General features: G+C 39.3%; 1 protein-coding gene across 5 annotated transcripts in view; it reads right to left on the reverse strand.

Annotated features, from left to right (window-relative positions):
* Positions 1-254: 254 nt before the first annotated feature.
* The window catches only part of LOC129431757 (acyl-coenzyme A thioesterase 1-like), a 96,751-nt gene continuing 76,691 nt past the window's right edge, over positions 255-20,314 (reverse strand). For 2 of the 5 annotated variants that reach the window (XM_055189778.2, XM_055189775.2), the window contains exon 13: positions 255-1,181. In XM_055189778.2, the coding sequence (XP_055045753.2) occupies positions 958-1,181 (224 nt within the window). In that variant the 3' untranslated portion in view covers positions 255-957. Of the gene's footprint in view, positions 1,182-5,026; positions 6,352-15,020; positions 15,161-18,468; positions 20,231-20,314 lie in introns of those variants that run through there. The other 3 variants (XR_012369245.1, XM_055189776.2, XM_055189777.2) reach the window with 3 other exon arrangements.

Below are 20,314 nucleotides of genomic sequence, written 5' to 3' on the forward strand. Positions count from 1 at the left end.
AAGTTAATGAATAGAATAATATTGAAATAAACAGAGGTTGAGGCTGACCCTATTTGGAGTAATCAGAAATGTTACTCTAAACGGAAACACAGCCTCCACGCCAATTTGCTAGTCGTATCTCACAAATCCTCAGCTGATGTATTATTCACTATCTAACTGGGATTGGGTCGAACCTAGCCTGATTTCCGTCCTTACGGTAACTACGGATACAACGATATTACTTGCAGTGTCAACATTTACCGAGCAACACAGAATAAAATCAAACATAACAATTTATTAACCAGGCAGGAAAAACATAATTCATAAGCCAATTTACATTCCAATTCAAATACGAAAATAAACAAAACCATTGCATACCTGGTAAGGAGATGGAGATCTGGTTACAGATTCCTCAAAATAAAATGAAAATACATGATGCTATATCAAAGATACAGCATCATGGGGGTGCATTTCTAGATATTCAAAGTCCCACCTAAATCTTCTACACATCTCCTTAAATAACCAGAGAACAAAGCATATAGGAATTTGATACTGATTGGTTGTTGTCAAACTAAAGGCTGTCCTTAATTTGTATACAGTTGGTGATTGATTTATGATTAGAATGGGAGGTGTCTATCAACATTGATTGAAGTTTCACATACTTTAACATTGAATTCTGTTGTTACATGAGTGAGACCATTGTAAACACTTGCACTGATAAATTTCAATAGAAAAGAGCTACCCTTGATTGTCAAACATCACATCTCCATACAAATGGTAGATCTGCAGACGGATAGATACTCTTGATTGTCAAACATCACATCTCCATACAAATGGTAGATGAGAGAATAAGAATACAAATGTATGACACCCTAAAGGTGTGTCTTGAAACCCAAATGTGTCGGAAATCCACTGTGAATCGTAGAGGGTTGCCTTCCTGGGCACTTCTTTGGGGAGGTGCTATATTTATTTAGGAAATTATCTTACAGGGTGTAGGCAAGGACTGAGGGCAAAGCGTAAAGGCAGGCTTGGGTAATGGTCTACCCCACTGATGCGCAGGCAGTTGTGGCTGTGGCGAAGTTGTTTAGCCAAAGATCCTTTCCTCCTCTTCTTCTTCTTAGGCCGTGGTGCTGAGAGTGCAGAAGGGGGAACAGGCACTGTGACGGGCGAGACAGACTCAGAGGAGGACCCCCGGATGCTGACTTGACAAGAAAACATGAACTCAGTATTTGCTTTCTGTCCAAACCATTTTCATACAGGTGCTGTATACGCTCTCTACAAATAGCGTCTTTACACAGGCAAAACTTTGTCAAGCTCAGTCTTCGTTTTACCTTAAGCAAGAGTCGTCTTTCTGTCCGTTGTCTGGTTGATTTTTTTTGTATCTGGGTCGCATGTTAATAAATGATGTCAAAAGAAGTCAATACATAAGTTAACCGCTTGTGGCCAGCAGGGCTCGCCCAAGCCCGTGGAGTAAAAACGCTAGTGTGAATAACAAAAAACTTTGTTGGTGTCAGTCTACCAAACCTACACTTGAATGTAACCAACTAGTTTGGATTAAAGACGAAAGCAGTCTTCTTCACATCCAACACTGGAGAGCGGGTGCTCTGCAGAGTTTAGCTCCAACCTTGATCAAACACACCTGAGCAAGCTAGCTATGTCTTCATGATCACTAGAAAATCACAGGTAGGTGTGTTTGATTAAGGGTTGGAGCGAAACTCTGCAGGGCACCGGCTCTCCAAGGTTGGATGTCCAAATACCCACACTTATGGTCTTTGCTTCTTTTGACCACTTGACTACACTTACATGACGTGTTTCCTGTATTTGGTCCAAGTGTTCTGTAGTGGACTTGACGATCCCAAGCGTGAAGGTAGAATTATTCACGCGATGGGACACTTAGCAAGTGTAAAAAATGTGAATCCAGGCAACTTTTAGTGGTAGCAATCTCCATTTGTGGAAAATGTCTCTACTGGGTTCACTGGAGACCCAAAGCCTTAAAAATGGCTTTGTAACCCTTTCCATACTGATACATGTCAATTACTTTGAGGCAAGGTTATTTTGTAAATTAAAACTGAAACTAAGACTAAAACTATCAGCTAAAAACATTTTTGTTAACTGAAATAAAATTTAAAATTCTTAATAAATGAAAAACTAAAACTAAACGAAACGAGCAACAGTTATTGAAAACTAAGTATTCGTTTACGTAATTAATAAGCTCTCATCCCGTGGCGTAAAATTTGAATAGGTTTTATAATAGACCCCTTAATCGCCTACATCACTGTGACGTCACCGCTCTAGCTGGAGGCAAAACATAAGAACTCATAGCAGGCGCATTAAAAGTTTGAGGTTTTGACTTTAAAATGTCGTCGTCTTGTGTTTTTGGCTGCAAAATTAGAAGTAACAGCACTTTTGGTTCAAAACTAAAGTTTTACCGGATCCCGGCAGACATTCCTTCACAGAAATAAAGAAGACAATTATGGTTGAATGGACGGAGACGATCGCAAATAATGCTTGTGTTTGCAGTGAACACTTCATATCAGGTAAAATAATCTATGCATATGTATTGGTGTGTTGGTCTTCTGGTTTCTGTTTTATAGGTGATAAGTCAACCCGTCAGTGCACTAGCTAGCTTAAATGTTAAACAAGCATACAGCAATAGATGTGTGTTCCATCCTTTGAATGATCTCTTAAAATAATCCCCATTGCTAATCATAGTTAGCCCAGCGATAGGTTACATTAGGCAATAAGCCTTGACAAAATTCCCCAAACCAGCTGAAAATACTTCATATGTAGGAAATATCCAAAACCTGGTTAAAATGTTTCCTATGAGAACAAGATACAAGAACTAACTGTTACAGAGTTAATTTACAACTATATATATTTAGCCAGGTCCTAACCTTCTTCTGCATCTATGTTTATTAAATCCCTCCTAAAACGTCCTAGCTTACACTTGTCAGCATTGCGTCTGCGCCTCTCTTTTTGCCTCCAACTAATCCCCGCCCACCCGGAGACGTTGCAATGTTTACAAACTTTTAAGGAGTCTTTACTTGTAGATGGCGCTTTAGGCATGTGAAGTTAGCTGAGGCTGACAGCAACCTCAGTTAACTGATAAATATGTCAGACAGTCTAGCTGCTGTTAGCTGCTAATCTATAATTACTAAAACTATAACTGAAACTAAATAAAATAAAAACTAAATAGAAATGTGTTTGCAAAGTAAAAACTAAACTAAAACTATCAAAACCATTCATGAAACTAACTAAAACTAAACTTAAATTTAAAGCAAAATTGAAAACGATACTAAAATAAAAACTAATTTAAAAAAGCAAAACTATAATAACCTTGCTTTGAGGGGGAAAAAACTTTTTCACAGCACTGTATCTTATTAGATATAATAATGTACTCAGATATAATAATCTAATACATGTAAAATAATAATTGTAATGATTATTATTATTATTATCATTAAAATGATTATATTATACATCAGTGGCGAACCGTGAGTACTTCAGCTGGGCCTTCAAAATATGCAATGAAGTGCAAATGCCTCTCCATGCGCAATTACGCATGGCGCAATAAATGAAAGTCACAATTTTAATGGATAGGTTCTACTTACTACACCGCCTTAATTCTTAAAAACAGGAAAACGGAGACAAGTGAGCATGGGGGAAAAAACACCAAAATAAATTGAGAGTAGTTTGTTTTTCATAAATTTAAAAATTCAGAATATAATACTAGGCTATTCGTATTTCGATAAATCATACAGTGAACGTGTACAAATTCTGAGCACGCAAAGTTAAATTACAGAATAGGCATCGTTTGCCTTTAAATGCAGTTTTAAAGTTTAAAATTACTTTAACTGATAAACACAAATACAGACTCTGCTGCTCTGTAAATTTGCATTTAACAAGCCTAAATTGTGTTCTTTAATTTATTTTTTGTAAATATATATTTAGCTGTAGGATAGCTTGTTAATCTTTTATAAGGTGAAATATAGCACCCTGCGTTCTCAGTGCTCCTCCTTATGGCTTATAACTGTTATAATATAACCAGGGCTCGCAAAATCCCTAGCCCGAGCCCCGGTGAATGTTTTTGCATTCTCTGAGATTTAGTTAGGTAATTATATTGTATGTAATTCGGCGTCACCTGTCAGTCATTACTATCCTTAAGTGAAACTGTCAGGAAGTGAAAGTATAATTAAACCCATTATTTTTCTCGTGTTCACGTCTGATATGCGAAGCGCTCCTCTGCACGCGCTTCTCTCGGCTGTGCTCTTCACTAGTACCCGCTTAAGTAATTTAGTTTTTACCTCAGCCCTATTAAGCTAACTACAACATCAATCACGTTTTCCGCCATTTACCTCAACCACTCTCACCGCAGAGATTCGGGCCATTAGACCGTCTATGATTAGGACTTCTTCTTCTTTGGTGTTTTACGGCAGCTCGCATCCAGTTTGTTGCATGATTAGGACTTCATGAAGGCTTACAATGTTTTGTTTTTTACCCGCCCACTTGAAATCAAAGCGTGATTGGTCGATTTGCCCGTCACTCTCCACATCAAAACACATGGCTTGGCCTTCCTTGGGATTCTTGAAGTCCTAACCAATGAATGAGCCAGCTTACCGGGCCTTAATAGAGACAGACGATTCTGATTGGGTATGAACCTGACAGTAAGCTTAACGTTAGAACGTAGATGAGAGAAAATATATTACATGTATTGTATTAAATTAAATAGAAATTTAAAAATGTAAAAACATATTTTTATTGAATACTTTATTATTTATTAGTATTATTACAATTATAAAAAATATTTTTATTAATTTTTTTAGGCCTTCTCTGAAGGCGTAGAAGGCCCTGAAGGTTCCCCACTGTTATACATACAAAGTAGAAAACAATAATACAGACACAGTTGTAAGGGATCTCAGGTTTCGGAAGGAGAACAAAACTGCAATCGTTCCCGGGTTTCGGACACAATATGTCTGAGAGCTTTGCTAGAGTACGAATATATTGCATAGAAATATGGAGCGTTTAAGTATTAACACCAAATCAAAACTAAACAACAGATTTGTAAATGAAAAGGTTTAATTACACTACTGACTTAAAGTTACAGTTGAAATGGTTACACTATAAATGCATGAAATGGTGAATAATACAAACAATTGACTGTTTCCAATGTATGTGAGATATTACCTGATAAGATAGAGAACAGAGAAAGAAAGTTTAGAAGAAAGAGATTCACACTTGAGAACTGAAATCTAGGCCTAATGGCCCGAACCCCAGAACTTAGGTGAAGAAAGAAAGGAAAGGGGAAAAGGCCAATGCAAAGGCAAAAGCTAAAATGCAAAGGCCCAGAGCTCATAAAAACAGTGACCTTTATCCTATCTTTTGACCATGTGACTAAACCTAACTTGATACATTCAAATTGACCAATCAGAAGATCACCTTTAACCCCCACTGTACTTGACCAAACCCAACATAATACATTCAAACTGACCAATCAGAAGACCATCTTTAACCCCCACTGTATTGGATAAACAGCTGTGACAATAGTCTTTGATCAGCACAGGGGGTTGTGCCAAGTTGTGACCAAGGAATAAGTTCCTTCAATTTTAATCTTACACAGTGCATTTTTGAAACAAGTCACATGATCACTTCAAACACTGCTTTTTCACCATACAAACAATGCAGATTGCTTTTGTTAAACATTCTGTCTACATTGTAGGTTTGATTATAAATAAATCATCAGCATATGGCGTCCTTTACTATTTACTAAAAAATGTGATACAGTATGATATACATAAGTGGTTCTCAAACTGTTTAAAGTTTTATGACTTGTGTGTGTGTGTGCATGTATGTTTGTGCGCACGATGCAGCCCCAATCAATTTAGGTTATGCATAATGTGTTATTAAACAGCACTAATAATAACATATTGGGTTGGTTTCCCGGACAGGGATTAGCTTAAGCCAGGACTAGAGTTTAGTTTAATTATGAAATATAACTAGTTTTAAAAAACATGCCTTACTAAAAACATTACTTGTGTGCATTTTGAGGGAAACCAAAGGGCTTTGATGTATTTTAAGCTATGTCAGTGCAAGTTGTTTTCAGTTTGGACACCTCTTACATTTATTTTTGTCTAGGACTAGTCTAATCCCTGTCCGGGAGACCGGCCCGTAGTGTTTAAAATTATAGTGCATTCATTAACATTTTCTCCATTTGGAGATATTTATCACTGTTGTAATGAAACATCTAAAGTCTGGCTTTAACTGCACCACTTGAACTTAAGTAGAGGTGCTTCTGCAGAAATGCCAAAATCTTTCTCCATGCATCCTCTTGTGCATATGCATGCGGTTTGGTCTGTCCACCCCATAACATGACAACTGCAACAACACAAACAAAAATGTAAGCTCAGAGGGGTTTACAATTAAACAGATAAGGAGGTCTAAACATATAATCTGCCACTAAAGAAAACACACAGCGATAACGCATACATAAAGTGTAAAGATGATCACAATGTGCTGATTATTACGATTTAAATAGCAACAAATGGATCAAATCAAAGGAAGATGAAATAAAAGACGAATAAAAACAACATCAGGATATTTTACCAAAAAATCAATAAAAGAAAAAAATTCAAAAACTGTATACATTAGTTTTGCATTTTTATTTCTAATCTCAACATTATGCTTATGTTTGTAAGGGATAAATAATAATATATCCATCCGTTTGGCTCAATGGCAGAAAACCAACTGGCATGGCAGAAGGGTCCTCACACATTCGGTCTTTTCCCATGCTGACCAATGACGTTTTAACATTATGTAATTCAGGTAGTTTTATCTGACTCCCAAAAGATAAAATCTCATTGTATGTAATTGTATGTATATATATATATATATATATATATATATATATATATATATATATATATATATATATATATATATATATATATATATATATATATATATATATATATATATATATATATATATATAGTCGCTGTCCGATGAAAACCACGTATGTCCATTTTGCAGATTTTAAGGTTTTTCGACGGATTGAATGTCCAGGTTCATTTCCGTATACAGTGTGCTTCACATACCAATGAAAATGGCCAATGAAAAGTTGTGAAATCATGTCATCTGATTTTCACGTATATCCATTTGGTGTCAAAGCTGTCAATCACGCTGCGTATCACCCGCCTGTGAGGCATCTCGCCGGTCTCATAAAGTTTCATCGAAGCTCAGCACTGGATATAGCCAAATAAACATAGCCTGGTGAGACAATATCAATATCCTTCATCAAGGTAAACGTTCGTCTAGGAGTGACTAAATTACGGTAGGACTGTGCAAACAAAGTATCTGTTTAGCATAGCTGTTATTTACACTGGGGACGCTGGGGACATCCCACCACTTTTTGAAAGCATTTGGTTAAAATGTTCAGAAAAATCAAGCGATGCTTAAGACTGGTTCTGTGGTCCAGGGTCACATATGTTTCGTTGTATGCTTATGGTGTGTTTTCTTGTACATATGTAATGAAATTAATTGTAATCACTGACTAAACGCGCTGCTGTTTTCTATGGTATGGTGCTTCGGCATTGTTCGGTTTAGCTGATGTTGCAGGGAGTCTGTTGCATGTGTGCAGTTGACATTGTTGAGGGTTTTATGCTGAGTATTTTCTTGTTGTTGACTGGCCTACGCTATGCCCATTTTTGATGTGCCGTTATTCAATATTTTTCCCGTCGTGCAGTAATGTTTTTATCTGATCTTTTGTCCCCACCACTTTTTAACACAAAGTGACGCCCCTGCTGTCTAGCAATACCATGTCAGTGTATTGATCCATTGTCCCTTCATAGTTTGCAAGAGACATTTAATAAATGTATAATTAATATTAAATAAACTAAGCGTATTTAATAAACTAAGACATAGGCTATTTAATAAACTAAGCGTATTCATCTGTCAATATCAGGGCCGTAGCCAGGATTTTCTAAATGCCGAGGTCCAAATATGAATTTTGGAGGGTTTGAAATAAAAAAAATTAATGTTGAATGATTAAGATCATGTCAAAGACTGAATTAAATGTTAAAATAAAACCAATGAGTGAAATCAAAATGTGATGCTCCTAATCTCAATATTAGATTATAGATTATATTAGATTTTAGCCTGGATTTCACAGACAAGAGTCACATATACAGTATGTGTAGCAATTATGAATATATTGTAGGCTAATGCTTTTTCTATCCTGAGCACAGTGGGCTACCTGCTCTTTCTGTCTTATCTCCATCATCTTCTCTCTTTCTTTTTTCCCCAGTCTCATTCTCTTGCCCTGTATATTTTCTCTTTTCAAATCTGAGCTTTGTTTGAAGCAGTCTTTTCATTTTCGTCTGTATCAGTAAAAAATATAAAGTTATAAATGCAGGGACGTGCACAGGAATTTTTAGGGGCAGTTGCTCTGTCCTAAAAAAGGGCACCCCCCTGAAAAAAAACGTATGGCCTATATGAAGGACTGAGAATAACAGGGTCTTTATTAAAATCACCAAACATGTTTGTCTAATGCCTACCAAAAAAATAGTAGCCTAGGCTGCTTGTCTGCAAGCTATGATAGCTAGCTGCTATCTGTCTAACTATTTAGGCTAACATGGCAAACCCAGCCTGGATTTATGAAGATTTTAACAGAGGTGGAAAGCGTAGCCAATAACTTTACTTAAAGGAACAGTATGTAAGAAATTTATATAAATAAATAATAAAATGGTCCTGATATGTCACTATACATTAAGAAATCGTGTTAATGACAAATACTTATATCACTGACAATAGTGGTCCGGCCAGGATATTGTCATTTAAAAAGTGGAGTTGCAGCCCTCAACTGATGTTTATGTTGTCATGTTGTGTATTGGCCACCAGTTGTGAGATTGCAGTACCAGTTTTAGCCACAAGTTTTGTGATTGCAGTACCACTTTTGGCCACAAATCTTACATACTGTTCCTTTAAGTAAAAGTACAAGTGAGTAAAGAAATAATTACTCAAGTAGAAGTAAAAAGTATGCAATGAAAATAATACTCAAGTAGCGAGTTACTAGTTACTCATGAAAAATAAATCTAGGTATACATTCATGCACACGCACACACACCCACAATACAGTGCCCTCCATAAGTATCAGAACCGTAAAGACAACATTTTTCTTTTTGCTGTGGAGACCAGATATTGGTAAGATACATATCAGTATGTCAGAAGTTTAGAATGTCACATTTTATTAATCTTTGTTTATGTTTCAACACATACATGCTTTAACAACAAAGAACAACAGCATTAAATGCTGACTTATGTGTTGTACCCAAATGCACACAAGTGAATCAAACTGATCCTACACTGATCCTACACATTTTATGCTTTTCATGTGTAAACAATCAGGGCACAGCTCAGTGCCCATAAAAAATAATGTGACAGATTCTGTACTTTTGTATCATGTTCATCTTTTAATGTTTAGACATTTCTTGACTCCACAGCAAACAGAGGAATACTTATGAAGGGCACTTATACATTATGTGTAAAGCTGCAACATACACAAACAGTACAGAAAAAAGAATACAAACACAAAATAGACAAGCATTACAAATTAACTCTATAGTCTCAATGTTGATGTAGCTTATAGCTGAAATATCAGACTGTAAACTGATAAGAGTTTTGCATTTACTATGTATAAAGTTAGAATCTCTTAGATGGTCTGAGGACATTGACAGTTTACACTTACATGATACAAACTGATTTTAGACAAAACTCATGTCTTCTTATGTTGTCATGTCACGTGTGTTTTGTGAGAATCACTTACATCAGTACAGTATACAGCGAATCAGACGTCAATCATCGATGGATTTTCTGGAGGCTGCGCGCGTTTAACTGTGTTTGACGACGAACAGGTCACGCGTATATAATGGCGGGTACATGTGTGAAGTTCTGCTTTTAGTTAAAAGACTGGTAAATTCATATCCACGTCACGCAAAACTGTTTATATTCTGAGTGTTTCTACATAGGCTACGAGTAAAACAGCATCAGACGATTCCGTGTTGGCAGCGATCTGAACAAATCATTCAAACTGATTCGCGAACCAATTCAAACGTTTGGCCCATTTGCTTTGTAAAGAATCGATTCAAAAGACTCATTTATTTGCAACACTCTGTAAGGAATCGACTCAAACGAGTCATTAATTCGCGAATGCCTCAGAAACACAAGACAGCAATTTAAAAATTAAATATACATTTCGTAATAATTAAAATACAGTAACGAAGGAACGCTGCACAATGTAAACGAAGTAAAAGTAAAAAAAAATGTCCACCTCGGAAGGGCAACTTGAGTCGAGAAGGGCATATGGGGAGTTGCCCGGGCAACCTGAGCAACCCACCTGTGCACGTCCCTGTATAAATGTGAATTTACTGAAGGCTTCCAAGAAAACCATGTAAAGAAAACTTTATTAGTTTGCATTCCCTGATTATTAAGTCAGTCGTTTAACATTTTTATCATTAAATACCTGTATAATATTCAATGTTTACTTACATTATCTCACACATCGTAGTCTAAAAGGCTTCGCGCTCTTTAGCTTATGTGAAGTGCAACTCCGCCTGTTGTGATTGGTCATCGCATGGGCAGACTTTGACGCTTGTGACATCACACTACCGCGAGAGTGCTCTCGCTGTGTTGTGATGTCAAACGTCAGTCGTTGTACGAAGCGCCAGTTGGTTGTTCTGGCATTTGTCCCGCCTCTTCTTCACTGTGATTGGACATTGATGTTACCCTAAGTTGAACAACTGTAGACGCTCAGCGCGGAAAAACTGACAAAACCTGCCAGCTGTTAGCGCTATTGAAAAGTGCGTCCCCTCTATTGGAAACATTTAAAAACATACTACGACAGAGACGAAAACGTCTTTGTGTACTCGCTGCCTTAATAGGCTATTATTTTACAACTTCTATTACGTAAACCTCGGAGAATTACCGAGGTCCGGACCTCGGGGACCTCAATGGTGGATACGGCCATGGTCAATATAATACGCGACTTGGCCATTCTAACTAATGATCGGAAGAATGCGTATCGACCACCGTTACTATAAAATATGCACGTATGTCCATTTAAACTCAATTTTGGTCAAATGTGGATTATATCATTACACTGGCAAGAATATGGTTACATGTAAAGATGCCGTACCAAGTATGACAATGCTACATTCAACTGCTTTTGATATACGGTGTTTTTTTCACTTCCTGAAAAGTATCCGTTTTGGACAAACGTGAGTTTCATCGGGCAGCGACTATATATATATATATATATATATATATATTCAATCCAACCTCACTCAAGAGGACATCTCCAACAACAGCTTTGTTAATTATCAAGGGATTCTAACAGTCTAACACAGAGAGGTTCGGAGTGAAACGCAAGGAACACAGTACTCATAAGGAACCTTCAGTCCATATTAAGTCCAGGAGGCAGCAAGAGATTGAGCGACTGGTGAAAGAGAGAAGATGTCTGAGGAGACAGTGGAGGAAGGCCACAGAAGTGAAAAGGGCAGGAATTGAGGTATTGCAGGGTCTCAGCAAGCAGCGCCTTGCAACTCTGCGAAGAGCAGAATGCTTGAGAAAGCAACGTAAGAAGAAAAACCGAGCAAGGTCTGCCTTCTATAGAGATACCTACAAGTTTGCTAAAGACCTCTTTGCAAAGGAGAAAACCAGGACTCTTAATGTAACTGTGATGGAACTGGAGGAGCACTTGGGGAAGACCTACTCTAACAATCAAAGGAATGTGCCAGCCACCATCCCAGAGGACATGCCAATAATCCAACCACCTGAGCACCGGTTGGACACAAGACCCCCAACTTGGAGCGAAGTTGAGAACACAGCAACGCGGGCAAGAACAGCATCAGCTACTGGGCCCAACGGTGTTCCATATAGGCTTTATAAAAACACACCAGGCGTCTTGAAGGTACTCTGGAAGCTAATGAAGGTGACATGGGAAAAAGGGATCATACCTAAGGCATGGAGAAGGGCAGGAGGGATTCTGATTCCTAAAGAGAAGAATTCCTCAACTAGCCACCAGTTTCACCAGATACGCTTGCTGAATGTGGAAGGAAAAACTTTCTTCAGCGTGGTGGCCCAAAGACTCTCAGCATTCCTGCAAAAGAATAAATATGTGGACACCTCAGTGCAGAAGGCAGGGATAAGTGGTTTCTCAGGATGCTTGGAACACGCAAATGTCATCTGGCACCAGGTACAAGTGGCCAAGAATGAAAATAAAGACTTGCATGTGGTTTTTTAGACCTTGCCAATGGATTCAGGTCAGTGCATCATGAGGTTTCAACTTCTTTCAAGTCCCAGAGAGCATCACAAGGCTAGTCAAAGCCTATTTCCAGGACCTTCAGTTTTGTGTTACAACTCAGGCTAGTACAACTGCCTGGCAGCAATTGGAGATAGGCATAATGGCAGGCTGTACCATCTCCCCACTGGCCTTCATCATGGCAATGGAGTTAATAATTTGGGCACCTCGATGAGTGGTTGGAGGTGAACGTCTGAAGAGCGGGCTGCGGCTTCCTCCAATCAGGGTGTATATGGATGACATGACGACCATAACAACGACTAACGCATGCACCAAACGCCTGCTGTACAAACTACAAGAAAACATCAGATGGGCACGAATGGAGATTAAATCCAGCAAGTCCTGCGGTATCTCCATTGTCAAGGGCCAGATCGTAAATGAGAGGTTCTATATCAATGACGAGCCGATACCAACTATTCTGGAAAAGCCCGTCAAAAGCCTTGGTCCCTGGTACAACTCAGATCTCAAAGATGCCGAACAGGTGGAACAACTGGCAGGATACCATCAGTGGCTTGAAGCAGATCAACAGCACGGCTCTCCCAGGGAAGTTAATGCTCTGGTGCCTTCAGTTTGGACTGCTGCCCCGCCTCATGTGGCCAATCTCTATCTATGAAGTCACCATGCCAATTGATTGGAGCAATTGGTGAATGTGCAAGTAAAAAAACAGCTTGGACTACCCAGATGCCTCAGCAGCATAGGCCTATATGGCAATGGGGCCCTCTCCCTGCCAATCTCAAGCCTGGTGGAGGAGAACAAATGCTCTAAAGCAAGGCTCGAAGTGACCCTCACAGAATCCCGGGATCATTTTATAAGAGGGGCTGCTCCCACTTTAGCCACAGGGAGGAGGTGAAGGGCAGGTGTAGCAGTGGCACATGCAAAGTCTGCTCCAAAACACTGAAACATCGTTGGCCAGGTCCAACAAGGCAGATGGGCTTGGGGTTGGGAATAACAACACCCACATGGCAGAAGGCTACTCCAGCTGAACGCCAGCACCTGGTAGTTGAAGAGGTGCGCCACCAGGAGGAAGCGGGCAGGTGTGCCAGAGCGGTGTCCCAAGCCAAGCGAGGCCGTTGGATGAGGTGGAAAGGTGTGAAGAGGTGGAAGATCACTTGGAGCGAAGTGTGGAACACGGAGGCTAATATGTTGAGCTTTACCATCAGAGCCACATATAATGTCCTGCCCTCTCCAACCAACCTACATCTCTGGTTTGGCGAGGCCTGCCTGCCTCCAGTGTCTTGCCCCAGAAACCCTGAAACACATCCTGGTGGACTGTAAGACCAGCCTTACGCAAGGCAGATACACCTGGTGCCACAACCAATTGCTGAAGTGCCTGGCTGCTACATTGGAGAGTAAAAGGGTTACCATTAACGCCATGCCCCGGGAAGCCCAGACTAACTTCTTGCAACAAAAATCCTTTGTCCGGGAGGGGGATAAAAGGTCTACCAATCGATTGCCTCCAGACTTGTGTCCACTGAACGCAGCCCGGGACTGGGAAATGCGGGTAGACTTAGGTCAGAGGCTCACCTTCCCACCGGAAAATGCAGCAACCAACTTGCGCCCAGACCTGGTTCTTTGGTCCAAATCCTGTCGAAATGTCTTTATAGTGGAACTGACAGTCCCGTGGGAGGAAGCCATCGAAGAGGCATCTGAAAGGAAAAGGTTGCGATATACAGATTTGGCTGCCGAAGCAGAGGACCGGGCTGGAAGGTAAACGTGCGTCCAGTGGAAGTGGGCTGCAGGGGCTTTGTTGCTAGTTCCACCACAAGGCTACTAAAGGAGGTTGGAATCAGTGGACAGGCGCAGTGAAAAACCATCAAAGACCTTGCAACTGCTGCCGAACAAAGCAATCACTGGCTGTGGCTGAAGTGGAAGGAAACCGTATGGGCAGCCAAATTACCTCATGGAGCCTCCAGTGCGACACACACCCAGGTATGATCAGCCTGTGGTGGGCCATCCTCGGGTGAGGGTGTATTGTGGAAAAAGGCTGAAACACCCAATGAGGCCGGGGTGCACAACTGATGATGTGTTGTATTGGAGGCACTGTTTTTTCCCCTCAATCCAACCCCACTCAAGAGGACATCTCCAACAACAGCTTTTTTAATTATCAAGGGATTCTAACATCTTGTCCTAGTAAGCATACATATTGTGGAACTTAATATTTTGGATAAATGTTTGATCATTATATTTAGCTTGTGTTTATACTGAACTCATTCATGCGATTCGCCAATGTCATATCAGCCCAAACCGGCCATTGTGCAGGTTCTGAAACACAAACTCGACCACACCAGAGGCCACTGTAATCATCTATATACAACTTAGTGCAAAGCCCATAAGATGATCAGAGGTTTAAACTAGTGCTGTCTAGTCTGGTATAGCGAATCATCTGCTATATAACAACTTAATTAAACTAGGGATGATGACCAGAGGTCCTGGCTTATCACCTTATAGTCCACATATAGTAATCACGACTACATACAACTTAGGGTTAAATAATTAGTCTATCCATTTAACCAGAGGAAATGGTTGAAGCAGTTTAACAATACTGCCCCATGCTAGCGTGCTCTTGTTAAAAAGTACCCATCCAACGCCAGCCAATTACCTAGTTACTTACTCATTTAGCTGACACTTTTATCCAAAGCGACTTACAATTGCTCACCTCTGGGGCAACTAGGGGTTAAGTGTCTTGCTCAGGGACAAAATGGTGTGTCTCAATGGATTCGAACCCGGGTCTCTCACACCAAAGGCGAGTGTCTTATCCACAGCGCCATCACCACCTACATATGTCTAAATACAGAACTCTATAACCAGAGGTTCAAGTTGGCACTGTCCAACCTCAGTTCAGTTCAGTATTTATTTATCCCCGTAGGGAAATTTGGGTTGCAGCGAAACACTCACTCAGACATTTGTCGATTTTCACATTGGCATACGTATGTACAGATATACATGTCTACGCACACATACACATATATAAAAAAAAAAAAGAATAATAATAAATAGTAAAAACCTAATTATAGCATGTAGTCTGGGGACTATTTATCAACTTCCACTAGGAGGAGAGGAATTTAAAAACTTAATTGCTTGGGGTATAAAAGAGAATTTAAACCTGTTTTTTGAGCATTTGGGAACACAATATCGTCGACCTGATGGTTGCAGTTTAAAAGAATTGGATAGAGGGTGCCTCTTATCATTCACAATGACAATTGCCTTATTTAACACTCTTCCTTTATATATACTATCTATACTCTCTAACTTTATTCCTAATAATTTACTTGCAGTAACTACCACCTTCCCCAATAATCTTTTCTGGGCCTCAGAGGCGTTACCATACCACCAGATAACACAGAATGACACAATACTTTCAATAAAAGCTTCATAAAACATCAACAGTATTCTATTATTGACATTAAAAATCAATAATTTCTTTAAGAAGTACATTCTCTGTTGTAGCTTTTTACTTACACAGTCTGACCATGCATCCCACTTTAATTTACTGTCAAGCATTACACCAAGGTATTTATAATTTGTTACTAACTCTATCTGCTCCCCATTAATTAGTGTAGGATGAATTTCAGTTAACTGTTTCTCTCTAAAATCGATAACCATTTCCTTAGTTTTAAAAATATTTAGAAAGAGATTTGAATTTTCACACCAGTTTATAAAGAAGTCAAGAACAGGCCCATGTTCATCCTCCCCATCATTTAAAAGACTCACTAAAGCGGTGTCATCTGCATACTTTACAATGTGTCTGTTTTTAAAAGAACTCACACAAGAGTTTGTATATAAAATAAATAATAAGGGAGATAAAACGCATCCCTGGGGAGCTCCTACTGAAGTAGTCAATCTGTCAGAGATAGACCCTCCTATTTTAACCTGCTGAATTCTGGAGCTAAGAAAGTTTGTCACCCAAGCAAGCGTCCTACTATCTATTAAGAATTCTTTAGTCAGAGTAGCAGCTAGTATATTTGGTAAAATGCAATTAAAAGCAGAAGAGAAATCCACAAACAAAATTTTTGCATGTGTTTTTGGTTTCTCTAAGTGAGAATGCAACAGATGCAGTACAGTTGTAATTGCGTCCTCAACCCCTCTAGAGGCTTGATATGCAAACTGCAGAGGGTCTATGAGATGTTGAGTTACAGATACAATGTATTTCTTTACTAAATGCTCAAAACTCTTCATCACAAGTGATGTGAGTGCTATAGGACGATAATCATTTAATTCCGAGGGCTTAGGGACTTTTGCCACTGGGATTATTGTAGATGTTTTCCATAAAACAGGGACGATACCACAATTAAAGGATACTCTAAAAATTTCTGTAAAAACTGGCGCAAGCTGAAATGCACAATGTTTCAAGACATTTCCACATATCTTATCTGGGCCTGGACTTTTTCGGGGATTACATTTTCTAAAGATTTGACTAACCTCCATTTCAGTAATGTGGAAACCTACAGAAGAATTAGCATCAGGTGGTACTGAACACTCTGGAATTTCATCACTAACTCTGCTGTCAAAACGACAATAATATGAGTTGAGCTGATTTGCCATCTCCAGCTCCTCATATCCTTGAAGCACAGGGAATTGTTTACATCTTCCCCTGTGAGATATATTTGTCATATTTTTAATCCCCTGCCAAGCGTATCGTGGATTACCTTGTATCAAAGATTCCTCTAGTTTTTGTTTATATGTGTATTTATCTATTTGTATTTGTCTTTTAATTTGCCTCTGGGTATCTCTAAGGCCAGCCACATCCTGGTTTCTGTGTGCTTTCCTTTTCTCATTTATAAGGGTCTTCAGATTTTTTGATACCCAGGGTTTATCATTTGGGTATACCTTAAATGTCTTTGTGGGAATAACAGAGTCTATGCAAAAATTCACATAATCAGTAACTGTTTCAACTTGTTCATTGATGTCATCTGTACTGAAAATCTCCCACTGGGTACATTCAAAGCACCCCTGCAAAGTCATTATACTGTCATTGTCCCATACTTTGACAGACTTTTCTTGAGGCTTTTCTCTTTTAAGTAATCTCAGGTAGACAGGCCGGAGATAAACCACACTGTGATCAGACGCTCCCAATGGAGGGAGAACTGTTGAAATATAGGCATTTTTAACAGTTCCATAACACATGTCTAGAGTCTTTTCCTTCCTTGTGGGAGAGTCAACATATTGGTAATATGTGCTCAAGCTCTTCTTAGCATTACAGTGATTAAAATCGCCCATAATAAACTTGGGTGCGTCTGGGGAAATTGTCTCAAGTCTCTGAGATAAATTGTAAATAATCTCTTGGGCGTTCTTAACATTTGCTTTAGGATGAATATATACCACAGTAATGAAAATTTGGGGAAACTCCCTTGGTAAATAGAACGGCCGGAGAGAAACACATAACAATTCAATGTCAGCAGTACACAGGCTTTCTCTAACCTTGACCGCTCGACACCAGTCATCTCGAACAAGAACACATACCCCACCTCCTCGAGTCTTCCCGGTGATGTCAGGATCTCTATCGGTCCTAAACGATGAAAAACCGACAGGTTCCACCTCGTTGTTAGCAACGTTGCTGTCCAGCCACGTCTCGGTGATTGCCAAAACACTGGAATTCCGGTACTCGTGTAGGTAGCGCATATTTGCTGATAGTTCATCCATTTTTGCCCGTAAGGACTGTGCGTTAATTAGAAGGGTAGTAGGCAAGCAAAGTTTATTTTTCTCTTTCAGCCGCTTCAATCGGCGACGGAGGCCTGCTCTGCATCCGCGTTTGCGCTTGGTATGCTCTTTAACTCCCTTCTCGTTTATTTTAATGGAGTTCGGAATCTTATCAACTGCTGTAGAGCGCTCCACTAAAACAGAGTTGCGAAGCAATAATAAAAACTCCCGATCATATCGGATTTCATTTGTGGCAATGCCACCCGCGATGTAGTCCAAGTTCAATCCGCAGGAAAGATAAATATTAAGAAATGTCAACAACAGTCCGATCCCACTCCATGTTGCGAAATCCATGATTAATTATCTCCAGAAAAAAAGCATCCACATTCGTTAGAAACCCCAAGCTTACTTAATTAATTAAAAACCAAAGATTGCCAAAGTGAAAACGCCAACGGTAGAGCGAGAGACGCCACGGGGCTGCCACAGAGCAGCGCCACCGGAACCTGATATAGTAAATCATGTGACTATATAACAACTTAACTATAGAAGAGATAATGATCAGAGGTTCTGACTTATCACCTGATAGCTCACTTATAGTAATGCAATTGCTGGACATCTCAGTTTGCGGTATAGACAATTAGCATGAATTTATACCCTGGCCGTAGTAGGGTTGTGCCAACAGACGATAGTATCGTGTAGGGCTGCACGGTATATCGAAAATGTATTGCGGTAAGTGTATATGCGATATGCATTTTGCAGGGAGTTGGGATAACTTGCATTTATTTTACGTGTCTATCATTTGTGATTGTCCAAATTACACCGATCAGAAGGTGTTTCCCACACACTTTACTTGGGCGGCTCTCTCAAGTAGCCTATATTAACAACCGCCCACATATATTTGGCATCAAATTTTGTCTTTTTTGTCCGGGATAATGACATTATGTGTGCGAGCACGTCGTGTCTTTTCCGATGAGTATGCTGTGCGTTCGCGTGCTCTCTGTTTCTCGATGAATTGAGTGCGACGCAAAGCTTCCATTTTCCTGAACTTGATCATAGTTGTATCCATTAGAGGTCTTCACGGAAGGACACGGGTCTATATTTTGAAAGGTCAGTCGGGTCAGAGTCGGTCCCATTTTAATTACTTCAGGTACTGGGTCTGTTTAAACCCGAGTCGACCAGAGAACTGCCGTGAAGAGTCAGTCAGCACTAACGCCCTATAGCGCATGTGCAGTCTCAAGCGTGCCTCCGGTTTCTATGGCGATGAAAACTGACTCTTGTTTATATAAAGTCACGGCCACGAGCTGCACTTTCTTTCTCGCGTTTTTATAATATTATTATTAATGAACCGTCTTTTTATATCTAAAATGTTTGCTACAAAGATGGTAGCAAATAACCAATGTTAATGCCAAGCCCATTGCACTGAACATTATAGCTCAAACAGTCAAACATTATGGTCATTATGTAAGCTGACTCTACATACTTTATATAGAGTATACTTTTGAATCTGAAATAATCACGGATTAAGCTCTTTTAATCTGCAAGAGAGGAATAGAAAGAGAGAGGCACTTTTACTGCTTCTACACAAACCCATCAACTTTATAATCTTTAGACCTATTTATAATCCATAGACCTACATTGTCTATTATTAATATACTATATATTTTGTTTTATAAAGTTAGTCTTTCTACACCTCTCACAATGTCAATAAATCCCTTTAAAGGGGGTCATATTGGGGGTCATATTCACAAGTTCATTCAGCTTTGTTCATGTCAAAGAGAAAGCAAAGCGAGTTTGGAGTGGTTGGATTTATGAAATTAATATAAATATTCAATAAATCAAAGTACTGTGTTATGGACATGCATTACATATCTAAATGCTAAAAATAGAGGCAAATAAAAATATATAAAGTAATTTCTCTAAGAAAGAGATATAGCAAGGCATATCGCCATCGCGACCACCAACAGAACTATCGCATATTTTCTTATTACCGAGCAGCCCTAGTATCGTGTATCGTCAATCGTCAGACATATCGTCAATGGCATGCTTTCATGACGATAGTTGCAGATAGTTATTATTATTATCATCATAGTTTACATTAACATGTGCATTGCGTGCTTTTTCTTGCATGAGAGGGTTTGTGAGCTTCACTTTGCGCGAGAGAGCTTGATTTTGCTCTGACCTGAATGGTCAGGTTTCCTCTGGATTTAGCCATTTGGAGGCTGTATACAGCTACCTTTTGTCAGGGTTTGGCACCATCCAAATGTTCTGTTTCAAATAATATGCTGTATGGTTTGTTATACATTAATATATATTAATATAATAATAATGATAATATAAAGATGGATGCAG

This window comes from Misgurnus anguillicaudatus, chromosome 1 (assembly GCF_027580225.2).
Source record: "Misgurnus anguillicaudatus chromosome 1, ASM2758022v2, whole genome shotgun sequence".
In the NCBI taxonomy this organism is placed as follows: domain Eukaryota; kingdom Metazoa; phylum Chordata; class Actinopteri; order Cypriniformes; family Cobitidae; genus Misgurnus; species Misgurnus anguillicaudatus.